The sequence below is a fragment of the Corvus cornix genome, chromosome 1A (genome assembly GCF_000738735.6).
Source record: "Corvus cornix cornix isolate S_Up_H32 chromosome 1A, ASM73873v5, whole genome shotgun sequence".
NCBI lineage: Eukaryota > Metazoa > Chordata > Aves > Passeriformes > Corvidae > Corvus > Corvus cornix.
Genome location: NC_047057.1, coordinates 15,294,549 through 15,309,799, shown reverse-complemented (window position 1 = coordinate 15,309,799; position 15,251 = coordinate 15,294,549). Strand labels below are relative to the sequence as shown.

Below are 15,251 nucleotides of genomic sequence, written 5' to 3'. Positions count from 1 at the left end.
TTAGTTCTGCTGTGGTGTCAAATCTATCTACATCTGCTTTTTCCAGAAAATGCTCAGTACCCTGCATGTACATGGTCTGTGCACAGACACACCCTTGGAACTTGCTCGTATTACCAACTTGCAAAACCTACAAGATACATGGGCAGAAATGTAACTGAGACCTGAGGTTCTGTTAATGCATTTCCTCTTGTGATAAAGGCTTTTGAGGCTGTAAAACAGAAACACACCAAATCCATGCTTTGGCATAGGGTGCAACACATTTGAAGAAAACAATAAACAAAAGCTTCCCACTCTATATAGCACTTCATAAATATGTGTTTATTTCCTCTTCTTTCATCAGTTTTACAGTTTTAACCAGTGCCTCAGTGGTAATGTTTGTCAGAAGCATACAATGGAACTTCAGATTCTTCTACTCTGTAGTTATGAAATTAAAAACAAATTAACAGGCCTTTCCATACGGAACTGCACCAAAAAATAATGAAACTAATTTATTATAGCATATTACAGAGTTACATAAGATTTCAACTTACATTTCTATCTTACTCCATGTACTGTATTTACACAGTTAACTAATTTATTATTTACATTTTTCAAATTCTGTAGTCATAAATCTTTTTATATTGTACATTCTAGTTTAAACTTTTATTACAGAAATTATTTAACATGCGTTTTAGACACTGCAATTACAATATTTCACATGAGTTCTAGGAAATTACTGCCTGGTTTCACTAGTGATGTGTCAAGATGCCTCCTTCATAAGAAAATACATATTACAAAGGAATTTTATAATATTCAGAATCTTGAATTTTGAAAAAGCTAAGTATATGGGATGTAATAATGATAATGCTATTTCCTTTTCTATGCAATATTTTGTTTGGAATGACATTTTACCTGAGATGTAAAATTGTTAAATGTGTGGGCTTTTGATAAAAATTTGAAATTTTACATAAATGTTGGCCTTCTATTTACTGAGAACTATGCCTATCCGTATAGATATATAAATTTTATTTATGTATCTATATCATATTTTCCAGAAAAGTCTATATCTACATAAATAAACACTGGTATTATACTAGGAAACTTCCCACTATCCTTAAAAAGCAATGTGCTCAAGTACAATATTCAACTTCTGACACAGACACAATAGTAAATGTGACCTCTAATGGTAATACTTCCTTCCAAGGGAAGTAAGAGGTACCTGTTGAATTTGGAAGACATGGCAGACAACTTATGTGGCCCCAATGATGGCAATTTTATATATCCAGTCCCAAAAATGTTATGCAGGAGCATCTGACACAGCAGACGACTTTGGGTCAACTTTCCATGTTACATGTAACTACCTAAATAATGTCTTAATAGAAAAAAGTTAATTATAGAAAACCCTTACAACAGTTAATGCTGTGTTGTCTTATCTCGTTACAATAATATGCATTTCTATTAACAAATGATTGCAGATACTAAGTTTAAAGCAAATGGTCATAAATTTCCTATTTCTTTTATTCTGTTACAGGTAGACACTGTTAGGCACAATATGACATTCTTTGTAAACATAAATTTTGATACATTAGACCACGAACTGAAGTTACAGAAAGCAGTACACAGACACGTAAGAAGCACAGATCCACTACACATTCCAGGCACAAATGCAGCCATCTGGGAGGCCTGACCCTGTATCCATCACAACTGAAACACCCAGCTGACACCAGCGGAAAAGAAATGCAATCTAACTGCCAAACACTCCTGCTTCTATTGAAATAATTCTTTTTTTTCTCTTCTACCAAAGATTTCATATACTTTTAAAATATGGATGGTCTCATAATCACATGTTGGTAAAAATGTATTTTACTTTATTTACCCTGAAACACCTAATTATTTTGAAGTCAATGTCAAGAACTAAGGCCCCTAAAGCAAGTAATGTAACTAACACATTTAGAAAGCTTTCTTCAAAATATGTATCTACATATTTTTAACAAGTTGAAAATAATTTTCCAATAACAAGTCATATGAGAAAATCTCTTGAAGGTTTTTTATTTCCCAAACTTAGAAGTGCATTACACTTCCTGTGCAATGCTGTGCAACTCAAGAACCAAACTGAGGAATAGTAAGTCTGAACTTTTAACTGTATTGCTTATTGCAACTCTCACCCTTCATAACCTGTATGTGTATGGTAGGCACAAATTAATATGAGTTATTTACATCCAACAGAGAAAAATTAGAATTCTTATCATAAAATGTTTCTTGAAAAAAAATAGTGCACTTAAATTATGCAAGTTTTAAGAAATTATTCAGTATCCCATGGTTATATGAAGAAATATTAATTTTAGTCTATAAACGCATAGAGGATTTTTGTTCTGCTAATGACCCACGAGCAATCTGAGTGTACAGGTACTGTTATTGTTATTGGGAACTAGCTCTCTTCCTCTGAATGATCAGGAAAAAAAGGTATTAAATTATTTAACAAAAAAGCTTTGGAAAGATATATTAATTTTCCTTTTCTAACTTGCTAGAAATGGAGAATAAGGCAACAACTGAGATAAAAATACATCTTGCTTTGTAAACCAAGCTTCTTAATACATTTCTTAAAAGTGAACTTTCATGCTGAAAAACTGCAAGGCCTTAAAAGAGAAATGCTAATTACTTTGACAAGACCATGCCTTCTGTTTAATTCGTTATTTTAAAGCACTCCAAAACATATTGAGAGGGATTTATTTTTAGTGTAATAGATGAGTCTTCAGCTTTAAGTAACTCCTTTTTATGGCTAAAAAGCTTCTATAGCATCCTTCAAGACTGAATAATGTTTAGAAAAATGCCACCAATTTCCATTACAGCCTTCTATATTCTTATATTATGGAAGTATTCTAACCTAATTCCATAGAAAAACAACAGATGGTGTGCTAATATCTTTTGAGTGTCTTTTGAGTTATAACCAGACCTTAAAACACAGGTCTTGCTGTCTCATATGGTCTTTATGATCATGGAAAAGTCCTTTTTTGCCACTCAAAGCAGATAAATTTCACTGACCAAAACTGGCTGATAAAGTAATGGCAGGTGACACAGAAGTAATGACAAAATCATCCCATAAGTAGTTTTAAGTCTAAAGTACATAGAAAAATTGTTTAACATAAATTAGACTACAATTCTTCTATTTAGAGAAGGGGAAAAAAGAAGAAAATTATGTCATAAGACTTCTGAACTCATTTTTCATGCTGAGAAAAAAAATTCACTTTTAAGTTCATTCAGTGCTCAATATCCTGCTTTGTCCACTTCTTTGGTATTCTGTTCTCATTCTGAAAATTCTAACAGAATTTTAATGGTCAACTTACTTCAAACAAAAGAGCAATGAGCTGAAAGCACAACCAGAACAACAGATGCCATAATACTGCAGAACACGTTGGTTCTAATGGTTTCTGTCTCTTTATATTCATTTCTTGTAATGATTGGGGGCATCCGCAAATGCAAACTTCAGTCTGTAGGCCTCTGCTAGGAGTACACTGATGTCTTCATTTCCCCAGTGTACTGTGGGCAAATTCTGCAAAAATATCAGTAACTCCTAATTGGGGAAAAAAAAAAACAAAACGAAATAAATATATTTTTTCAAATAGCAGTGTAGTAACTATGTATTACTTATACAATGATCATTTACTAGTAATCACTCATGTAGCACCTCAGTATCCCAAACAAACCTGAGATCCCCTTAGGTTTAGTGACTTTTGCAGAGATAACTTGCTATTCAACCTTTCAGTTCAGAAACCTGCTATTAATTGTAGCTGAAATATCTTTATTTGCTAGATAATTTTTTTTGAGAAAAATAATGTGTTATTGCCTATTCAAATTATTTTTATGCTCCAGGGCATGAAGTTATACTGTTAGACACATTTTCAAAGTTATGGACGATTGCTAAGTCTGGGATTCTCTCACACCAATGCAAAGATAAGCTACTTCTCTATTTATACATGAAGAATTAGGAAATAAATTATTATTTCCGTCAGTTACAGTCAACTCCCACCTCAATTCTTAGCCCTGATTTCCCACTCTCTGCTGGTTTCTGATCCCCAAATATTTTCTTGTGGATCAGCTTTTCCTCTTTCTCATATTAGGTTTAGGCAAAATTCACTTCCAAGAAGCTGAAGCCCAGAAACAGAGGTAACAAGAAACTCACTGGGACAGTGCCTCCATGTTCAGTTCTGATGAACATGCACCAAAATCCACCATGACCCTCACCAGCACAAAGCCTCAAATCCTCATCTGTGGGCTGAAACCTGCCAGCTTTGAGAGGACTCTTTGGAAGATCAGCTACCACAAATTGTCTCCTGATTTCATGTAAATGACAATTTTTATAAGGCTCATAATTTGACCAAACTCAGGAAGTTAGTTTGTTCTTTAAAAAAAAATGGTGACCCATAAGGTCAAATGTGATGTAAAAGCCACTCTAAGCCAAATTTGAAGTTCATGTTTGAAAATTTCCATAGAGCAGATCACCTGTCTCATGCTTTCAATTGTTTTGATAAGCTGTGGCAAAACAGCAAAAGAGAAGTTTTGGATGAGTCACAACAAAACGAATGTGAAATTTTATGATGGGAGGTATAAGGCAATCTTAGGAATAAGTGAAGTTGTTAAGCCTGCTCATGTCTCCTAGGTGCTCCATTTTTGCAGAAAAAAATGCAGACTATTCATGCACATTTGTATACGTGCATATGTATTGTGAGGATGTGCATGTGTATATTTTTGTGTGAATACGTTTGTTAAGGTTTATTCTAAAGATCAGAAATACGTGAACGGGAATGCAATTAAAACCACAGCCATTATCTTGTTATAAATCAGAATGCTGCAGTATCATGTATAAGTACCCAGGGAAATGATTCTTCTTCATAAGAGTCTTAAATTTCCTTGTTCCCCCTTCTCCCTCCTCTGCACCTACTTTCATAGAAGATGGCTGTAGGAGCCCTTAGCAAGGATTCAGTGATTTTAGGAAACAGCCAGGAACAGAAATTAACATTAAATGATTTCTTTGTGTTTGTGAGAAAATTATTTTGACTTCATCTATTTCACAGTCTTGCTATACTGGTTCTTGTAATATGAAAAGAGAAAGGATAGAAGCTGAGCAGTACTGTATATTTAATTATGAATAATAAGTAGTAATACAACAGAGTTAGCATGAGAATGTCTCTATTACACTTGAGAGAACACATTTTTAATAAAGTATTGTACAATTGTCAAAATCCCACTCTTTTTTTAAAATTTCTATGTACTTATTTGACAGTTATGCTGATAACTGTAATTAATAAATTAGCAGTAGAGAGTAGGAGGGTTGTGTGGAGGGATCATAAATGCCTACCTCCATGAAAATTCTTTTCTCCTTTTACAAAAGTAAGTTTCAAGCAGCCCTAAGACATAGCAATTAATTCAGTGAGTTCTGTGAAATTACCTCTTTTACTGTTTGTAGTCTCAAGACTTTTCTGAGTCAGACTTCCGGTGCAAACTATTCATATTGTTGGAGCAGTGTTTTGGTTTTCTTTTGGGCTTTGGTTTTCTTTGGACTTTGGAACATCCAAAGACTACAGCTTCAATATCCGTACTACATGAAATGTAACATATAGCTCAAATCTGAAATAGGACTGTTAATTACAAACTAGTTTAATACTTCTTTCATTATCTCCAAATTTGATAATAATTTTCATCAGAATTAAATATATCAATAAATGGCAGAGTAATACATTGACTGTCCAAGTCCATTTCTGTTTGAGTGGGCCTTTTGCCACTGTTCCCAAGGGAAAAGACCAAAGGCTAAGACTGATCCTGACTAGTGAATATGTGTTATAAATCCAAGTAAAGTAACTGGCCAAAGACATACTACTTGTATGATCGTCTAAAGATACGGCTTATCTTCCTGTAATCTATTACAGAGCTTCAAAACTTGCTCAGATAGAAATACAATTTATATCTTCTTAAAAATAAAGTAAAAGTTGGCAAAAACTTTAGTAAAGAAAATGTCATTTTCTTTAAATAAGAAAATTTTGTTTTTCTTTAACTGCTTAAGAAAATCATGCTGCATATGGAGCATTCTTTGGAACAAGGAAACTACTATAAAGAAACAATAAAAAACCCCTAAGCAAAGTCTTTGGATTTTAAGAAATGTACAAACATACACTTCTTAATATTTATAAGACCACATGAGAAGTTTGTCTAAAACTGCTCAATTCAGCATTTTACAGTTAAAAAAAAAGAGCAAGGATTACTACAAGTGACTCAAGCCTACTAATTTCTTTTCATTTATCATTCATATTTTTTTTTGCCAACAGATAAACAGGAACTACTAGGTTGCATGTGCAAATAAGGCATGCATGCTACCTGCTTAGATTCATTTTCCATCCACACCAGTGTTAAAATATGAGGCACTCTTTGAAAAATGATGAATCATAATGTGAATTAATAGTTACCATTAAAAACTTGTAGGTGATAAACTGCCTGGTCTATTTCAGAAGAAAACTGAGTCTGAAAATCAATATTTGTAAAATATTCCTGGAAGAATTTTGTTTTCTGCTTAATTTAAATGGTATTTTGATGACACCTGGCCAAAGAATCAGGGCAGCCAGTAGATCATCATCAGGTCTGGGGTTTCCAAAATCCCAGTCCAATGTTTGTTTATATTTTGGCTGGATCAACAAAAAATATGGTCAAAATTATATCCTTTGAATTTGGCAATTAGAGTGCCCTGTTTTTCCTCTCTTACTGAGAGGAACAGACATTTTAATCCCTTGAACTGGGGCCCATCTGCACAGCCCAGCCTGCCAGCACAGCTTCAGCTCAGTCTATTTGTGGTGTTTGCCCTCTCACGCCACACACCATGGAAAGGCATCTCCATCCTCCCTCCCTCCTTGCCAGCCAAGCAGAGGAGGATCAAGGTATCACTTGTATTTGCTCCTGCCCCCACCAAGCACAAAAAGTGAAGCGATTTTAGTCACAGTGTTACTACCATGGTTTTGGGGCTGCAGCTGATGTCACAGGACAGTGTGAGAAATCTGGCATTTTTTAGCAGCAAGAAGGAAGGATAAGGCAGGATGTAAGAGCAGTTCTACATACAGGGGCTTGGAAAGAAGAAAAGAGGTGTCAAGAAGCAATAGTAACAAGTAGAAGCTAACTTGTCATACGAAGCTAACTTGTCATAAGAAAACAATCCTTTTCAATGAGGGTGCTTGAGCAGCTTGCCAGGGAAACTGAGAATTTGTCCACTGGGATTTCCACAACTCTCCTGGCAAACCCCTGAACAGGCTGCTTGAGCTCTGATGCTAGCCTGGCTTGCAGCAGCAACTTGCACAATGAACGTCCCTTCCACAGTGAAATCTTCCAGTGTTTTATTTTTTAAAGGACATGGGCTTAATTAGAAAAGAAATCCAAAAGTGCAACAAAAAGACCGACTAAACATTTACCACTTTAGACCATTTCAAGAACCTAATAAAGGTATGTTTCCTAACAAGTAGAAATATGTATTTTTCATTTGTATTTGAAGGGTATAGGGGGCTGTGTAGCAGAGTTGCTGGGTGAGACTATGAATAGATTAAAATCTACGTATCAAAATGACTTTTAAGTATGGCAAAAGATCTGAACATAAACTACATACTAGCTTTTGAGATTTCTGGTTTATACTGACATATTTAAATCACAATTCTGAAATAATTCTTCAGTACATTTGAAATTCAACATTTTTGTTACCAAACAAAAATCTTATATTTCATATAATTTCACTCATTGTATTTCCACGGCTTTAACTACATTTGGATTTACATGATACTTTACAAATGTGTTTGTAAAATATGCTAAAACACTTTATATATAGCATATTCAACTATGTTACTATATATAAAGTATTTTTAAATACTTAGAAGCAGCTATATAGAGTGAAATTTTAAAGTAAATGTAATTTCAAAATGTAATTTTTCTCAGATAATTAACATGTGTTCTAAAACTATTCTCTTCATCTTGTAGTTAAGACAAGACAGTGGTAAATACACTGGAAGTGCTGTGGTATAAAAGCACCTCTGGATGTGTGAAGAGTAAAAGTATGAGGTCTATGTTTTGCACATCACAAGAGTAAGATTAATACTGCAGGTTAAGCAATGGCTGTTGTCAGATACAAAATTATTCTTGAGGGAAAAAACTGTTATCCCACAAGATCCAATACACATATCTACAATAAAATACCAGACTACCAGATAGACAGCTCAAAAAGGTGATTTCCAAAGCCCTTATTCCTCAGTTTCCTCTAAAATCAAAAAGGTCAAGGTCTGCTCCTTGTAGACTAAATAAAAACTGAATATTAATAAAATTTCACAAAATATATTTTTAATAATTATTACAAAGTTATCAGCCTCTTTCTCCTCACTGAGATTATAACCCAGTGAAATCTCAGCATATTAAAACAATCCTTAAAAACCCCAAACCCAGAGCAAAGAAAGCAAATTTTATCTTGTTTTGAAATCTCACTCATTATCAAATCTCCTTACAGTATGACGTCTGCTATAATCCCGTTAATAAATACAATTTTTAGCATAAGATTGGGCAATAATATTGGTTATTTGGCAATGGCTATCTGTAGTTGTTATGCTATCTATTGTCACCCCTACTCTGACTCCATATGTGGATCTTGGAGGAAGGAACATCAAAACCAATTACAGAAAAATAACAGGTTGATACTTTACAAAACATAAATATGTTATTCTAGTGAGTAGAGCACTAAGGTGTCTTCTGTGCTAATCAAAGCAATATAATTACCTTGAAAATTAATAGTTTTTGTCTGTGTGAATTATTGACAAAGTTCAATTGCAAGGTGGTTTTTTTTTTTTTTTATAGAAGAAACTTAACAGGACATAAAAACCAGTAATAGTGTTTTCGTTTTAGATAATATAAAATGGCAGTAACTAAAGTTAAAATCAAACTTGAACATACTGTGGATGTTAATAGAGTTAGTTTTAGTGTCAAAACTGAGAACCAGTCTATTAATTTAACAAATAAAGACCCTCCTAAAATGCAGTACTTTTCTATGGGAGTTGTTAATCCTTCCTGCTGTTAACTGCAATGTAATTATGGTCTGAGTACCCCTGGTCTACAACAGCTCTATTTTATACTGATAGGCAGAACTTACAATCTTACTATATTTTATGATCATAAACTTTTCAATATTATACTTTAGGACTGCATATAAGTAACTTAAAGGTAAATTAAATTTATATATAATCTTCAATGATTTGATAAGAAAATGCTAACCACTGTATTTTTAATAAAAGCTGTACCTATTACACATTATGAACACATATAAAACACTGCAAAATTGATGCTGGCAACTTGATTAAATGGACCCTTTATGAGAGTTATTTTTACTTTCTGAAGTTTTATTTGAAATCCCAGAACATAGCACCTACTTTTAAAGAACTAATGAGGTGAAATTCTACTAAAATTTATTTAGAGTAATTATTGAGACAACCTAAGTAGGAAACCAAATATTACAAGGGAAAAAAAAAAGCTAATTTATCTTTTTAGATAATAGAAAAGAGAAATAAAAGCTATGCATACATTAAAAAAAAATCTAAACGTTTTTATGGTTTCATGGGAAATTGCATAATGTTGCATCAGAGGTAGAGCTGGATGATGATTCATACTTTATTTTGCAACCAGATGCAACCACTACACAGACAAAAGAAATCCTTAATAGAGAGATTATTTAATTCCTATTTCCTTTACAAAATTCTTTTTCACTTGATTGCATTTGGGTTTGTCAAGTGTGAAAGGAAAGGGTGGTTAGTGCCAAGTGGGCCTCCCCTCCGTGGCCTCGGTCCCTTTCCCTGCACTATGGAGCAGACAGACAGATGTGCCAGGGCTATGGTGCCTCCGACCCTGTAAGAGCTGCAGTGACCAGGCTGGCAAGGTGCTGTGCCATGTTAACCTCTAATCCTCTTCCCAGATATTTAGGATGAAGGATACCTGCTGCTTTGGGACTCAGCCAAGCTCACTACAAATCCTCCCCCTCCAGCCTGCTATCAAAGCAGTAACTGCACTAGCTGGTGACATGAAAGCACAGGTCCAGCACACACTGCAGAGCCTGGATGACCTTGATCAGCTGCCTTAGTGCTACTTTTTCCTTCTCTCTGCCCCTTGCTGTTGAAATGATAGTGGACCAAATCAATAGGGCTCTAGCTCTGAGACAAATTCTCTTTTCTTTCTTGAGTACTGTTTCTCCTCTTGCAATGTGCTCAGTAATATTCCCTATTCTGCTGCCTCTTCTTACTTCTCCAGATGTCTCCACCTGCTACATGGAGTTGCAAATAATGAGCTCTATTTCTGGAGTGCTGTGCATCTTATTAATTACCTGTGTCTCAGAGTCAGAGAAAACATTTCTTTCTGGTTGGGCACAGTTGGAATTGAGAATACTAAGATGTCAAAATGTAATATTAAAAAGATAGTAGGAATAGGTCACCTACTGCAGCTTAAGAAATATTTGCTGCAGATATGGGTTAAGAGGCATAAGTGGACCTAGATCCTTCAGTGGTACAGCTGAGTGCCTGTGCTGCTTCCTGAGCATGGAAAGCACATGGCAGCAATGGCTGAGATAGCACAGAACAGTCCCTTTTAGATACTGGATGCAGCAATGCCTTCCTCATTCCTGTAACTTCAAAGACTATGGATGAACCAAAACTCTGACAAGCACAAATGGGAAACACTGGTTTATCTATGCCAAGTGTTAAGAGCATTGAAATCTGCACTGGACGCAGTCTGAAGGATTTAAGAAATGCATTCTTGACCAGTCACAAATCAGTGTCGCTCAAGAACTTCCACCTGGAATGTGAAAGTTTAGAGGAAAAATCAAGAATCAAAAAACCCCAACCCAAGTATTTGCTGAAATACTGTAACATTAAACTTCCTAAATTCAATGCTAAATTTGATTTTTTTCTTGTACATTCCTTTATTGTGCATTACTTATATTATGCACCTAGAATTCCTTGAAAGGAACATTAATTAGTTCAATCAGTCTTATACATCTTAATTTTGACCTTTTTTTCACACACCATGACATCTCAATCAACAGACCACAGCATACAGAACTCGGAAAAAGTAGGAGTCTAACTACAGAGAAAAAATGTTATTCAGAATTCTAACTAGACTTGTTGCATCTTAAAATGAATACTTAAAAAAAAAATCTAAATAGCTTAAAGATTAATTTCTTCTGCAACCAGCTTACATTCAGCACCTCAAGGACACAGTGATTCTCAACAAGTATATATTTTTTTATCCTTTGAGTCAAATATAGTATAAATAGATATACATATATATATTCTTTGATTCAAATATATATTGTAATTTTTCATTTCCACGGATCAATCCCCATTACTCTTATGAAAACATAAAGAAGTATGCTATTCTTATAATTAATTTAATATTCCTAGTAAGAACTTCATAGAAACACACCTTAACATCCTGAAAATGAAAGTTTATGGAAAGTTGATGGTTTTATCATTTCTCTTTCATGTTTTTCTTTTCATGACTACTGAGGAAGATTCCAGGACTCAGCATACTAAAATAGCAATTAAAGTCCTGTTTCATCCAGTATGGATCACTTACACAAGTCATTAGCAACCTTAATTGCTAATCATAAAATATGTGGTTCTAAAGGACTATGTCAGAGGAGCTGTGCTTAGCTTCAGCTCACTTAGCTGAACAGAGATTTACATCTTCATTTTCAAGGGTATTGGTTAAAAAGTACATTAAAGGACCACATCTCAACTGGTACTACAGGTAGTCTTATTTCCTTGGTCTCAAATAAAAACCAAATCCACAAGAAATCTCCATCCCTAAAACGGGAATCAAATTTGCATGCTAGGTCTTTTTCTCAACTAAACATACTATCCACACATTATTATCTCAAGTTTATAAGACAAGGAGTTAAAATCAAAGCAAGCATTGCCACAGAACCTAAAGGATTTAAGTTCCTTCCATCCCAAATCGTTCTGTGATTCTATGATACTCAAACACTGATCTAAATTCATACTTAAATTGGACAGTCAAACAAAAACAGTCTTAGGTTCTTTCTCACACTTAAACTAGAGAAAACAGAACTTCTGTTTTACATATCTCATATGAAAACTGAGTGTCTCAAGAAGCACCCAGGAAAGTTTCACAGTTGACAGAGCAGTTCCAATAGAGTTGAAAGTTCCAATTGGTAGAGCTCAGAACAGAACAGCCCTGAACCACTCTGATTACAATTTTTGCCATATTTTTAAATGAAATACTGTTATATTGATGGTATTCGGAGATATGTGTACCAAAATATAAATCATAACAAATAAATAATAAAAAGCCCAAGTATGTAATTTACCACTAGTTCCATCCAAAACACAACAAATAAAGGAGAGCAGATGCAAATCTCCAGAGTACAAAAATGTCATGAAGCTCAGTTGTCATTCTATTAAAAGAAGATCCAAACAGAACTCATCCAAACATAGAATGTACTGTACCAATTAAGGCTGCAGCAATTATGGCAGAACTTAATTCCTGAAATGACTTACCAATGAGTAAGTTACCACATTCTATCTATTTTTTCCTGCAGTCAAGCAAGATCAAAATATTTCTATAGCAGATTCCAAGTGAAAATTTACAATTCTGCCTATCCCTGAAGTCCATATGCTAACCACTCTTCTTGGTTTGGTTTTCCTGACCATAATTTGGCAATGCATTTTAAGTGGGACAATTTCTACAGCTACACGTTCACACATATTTCATTCCCATATCTACAATGACTTAGATTTTAACACTGTAGTATGAATAGCTAAAAGCTCAGCCAAAAAAAGAAAAAGAAGAAAGAAAATCATAAAATACCAATTTAATATAATGAAGCAAAGGGCAAAAGTGTATAAAAATTTTATGTATTTATAACTTATAGTAATTATTATTATGTTTTGACAAAACACTTTAAATTGTTCCGAGTAAAATCTCATCTTGTTTAAGAGAAAACATGGCTGATGTACAATTGGCTGTTTTCTGTAATTTAAGTAGAACTGTCTGAGATATGAAAGTTTTACATTCAATAAATATGTCACAGTGCAGTGCCTACTTAAACTAGTGTATTTTCAGAAATAAATCAAGTAGTCCTAAACACAGTTCAAATAGAATATGGTCAGTATCCTGGGGGATATAGGACTGAAAGAGGCCATTTCCATTACATTGCTCAATCACCACCATCTGAAGCCATATTTTGGTGTTTTGTTCTGAGTAACAAACAGTCGTGCCCCACTTGCCAAGTCAAAGCCCATAAAGCATTTGTGCACCTCTAAGAGACTTAAATACAGAGAACCAACGACTTGGCAGTGGAAGAGAACTTAATGAAGATATCACAGTTAGAGGAAACAACCTGCCCCATCTGATAACTGAAAATTTCCCAGTTACCCTGAGAAGCCTCACAAAAATCAATAAGAAGTAATCCGAAAATCCCTTCATCTCTGAGGAAAATGCCACTGTTCAAATTAAGAAATCAATTAAGCTTCCTTGATGAGCACAGCATGCAGGCACAAGAACACAAGACAGGGGATCACCCAAGATGCATAGCTTTTTCCAATGTACAAAGACAACCACAACCCCACAAATATCTATCCATTCCTTGATACCTTAAGAGAAAGATATATGATATAGAATGCTTCAGTCAGAGAGAAATTCCAAAAGTGAATCCATAGACAATAGACTGAAGCATCAATTCAAATTAACACAATATAATCCAATTGTACACTATAAGCTAAAGAATAAAAGTATCCTAAAACAATAAATACTACATGAGAAACATGATTAACAACTGAGACTGTGCTCAAGACACCTTTAGTTTGTTTGAGGACAACAAAAAACCCAAACCAGGATTCGTATTCCTGTATCACACAATAACATAAATTTATCAAGCTTTGTTAGAAAATATATGCTGCTCTTTATGTCCTGGTATTTCACATACAAGATGCTTCACTTTATCTAATGGTTTAAAAATCAAAGTGAAAAAATTTATATACTTTTGATCTTTCACCAAAATTACATTAGGACTTAAATCTACCCCACTATAAAGCAATCCAAGGGCATTCTAGAAGATAGTCATATTCTCTCTCAAGCTTTGCTTCACAGGGTTAAACATTCTTTTAATACTCTCAGCTCAGGTCAGTTCTTCATTTCCCAATCTACTGTCATTAAACACAATTCTAAAGAAATTACATAAAACCCAAATACATAATTCTCATGCAAGTCCCAGAGAAATGCAATTTTTCAAAACAAAGAATATATTACTGGAACCACAGAAAAATAATAACTCTAAATGGAGCACTTAGAAGTCCTAAGGTACATACAAATATCCTAAGGCCCTGGACTTCTAAGACAATTAAAACACTATCACACTTTCTTTATATAATATTTAATTGCCTTTCTTACACATTGCTACACTGATAAAAATAGATATCTACAACTCAACTTTGGCCAGCCAGAATTTGAGATCAAATTTCTATGTAAGATGATAAATGCCGCAACTTTCATGAAAAGTATGCGTTTGTAAACCAATAGCTGAATGCAGGGTTTATTCTTTACTTATCTACAAAAGAACAACCTCCAGACACAAACATGAAAGAACTGAATGGTTTTTCAGTATAGTGGGTGACAGTGGGCTAGCTTAATCTTTTCTGACTGCTCATTTTTAAGATTTCCAAGGCTAAAGTCCTAAAAGCTCTTAGGCCATGAGTACCTCTTCTTGGTAATCGTAGTCCACACACAAAATGAGATGAACAAGTTCACACTGAAACTTTAAAAGAATCTTCAGATTGAAAGCAGTGGCCTCTGTCATGGTATCAATACCCAAAGAGCAGTTTGGCAAAGGAACACCCTGACAATTGCACAGCACCTCCAGAATGGTCATCAAACATCAAATAGGTCAAAGTCCTTAATTTCCCACTATGTAAGGAAAAATATTACTAAAACCAGAGAGAATCAATAGGGAGAGAGAAATACTGTTTTCATAATAATTATTTTAGCATGCGACAGCTAGTATTACATAAACCAAATACGAGTAATATTTTGCTGTATTTCTCCCAGGTGTTGGGTTCTTACATACACTTGGTTTTGTAAAAATTCAAATTACATTAAGAAGAAGGTTGTGGCCTTCAGAGATTCAAAGAAAAGCCTCAAAAAATCTATCTGAAATGGTTGTCCAAAGAAAAACCACATAAACCAAATAGGTCTTAAGG

The 15,251-nt window shown here is 34.3% G+C and overlaps 1 protein-coding gene across 1 annotated transcript in view; it reads right to left on the bottom strand.

Annotated features, from left to right (window-relative positions):
• Nucleotides 1-297: 297 nt before the first annotated feature.
• TBC1D22A (TBC1 domain family member 22A) overlaps nucleotides 298-15,251 on the bottom strand; it is a 145,807-nt gene continuing 130,853 nt past the window's right edge. Inside the window, exon 13 of the mRNA XM_010395583.2 lies at nucleotides 298-3,550. Within this exon, the coding sequence (XP_010393885.1) occupies nucleotides 3,422-3,550 (129 nt within the window). The 3' untranslated portion in view covers nucleotides 298-3,421. The remainder of the gene's footprint in view (nucleotides 3,551-15,251) is intronic.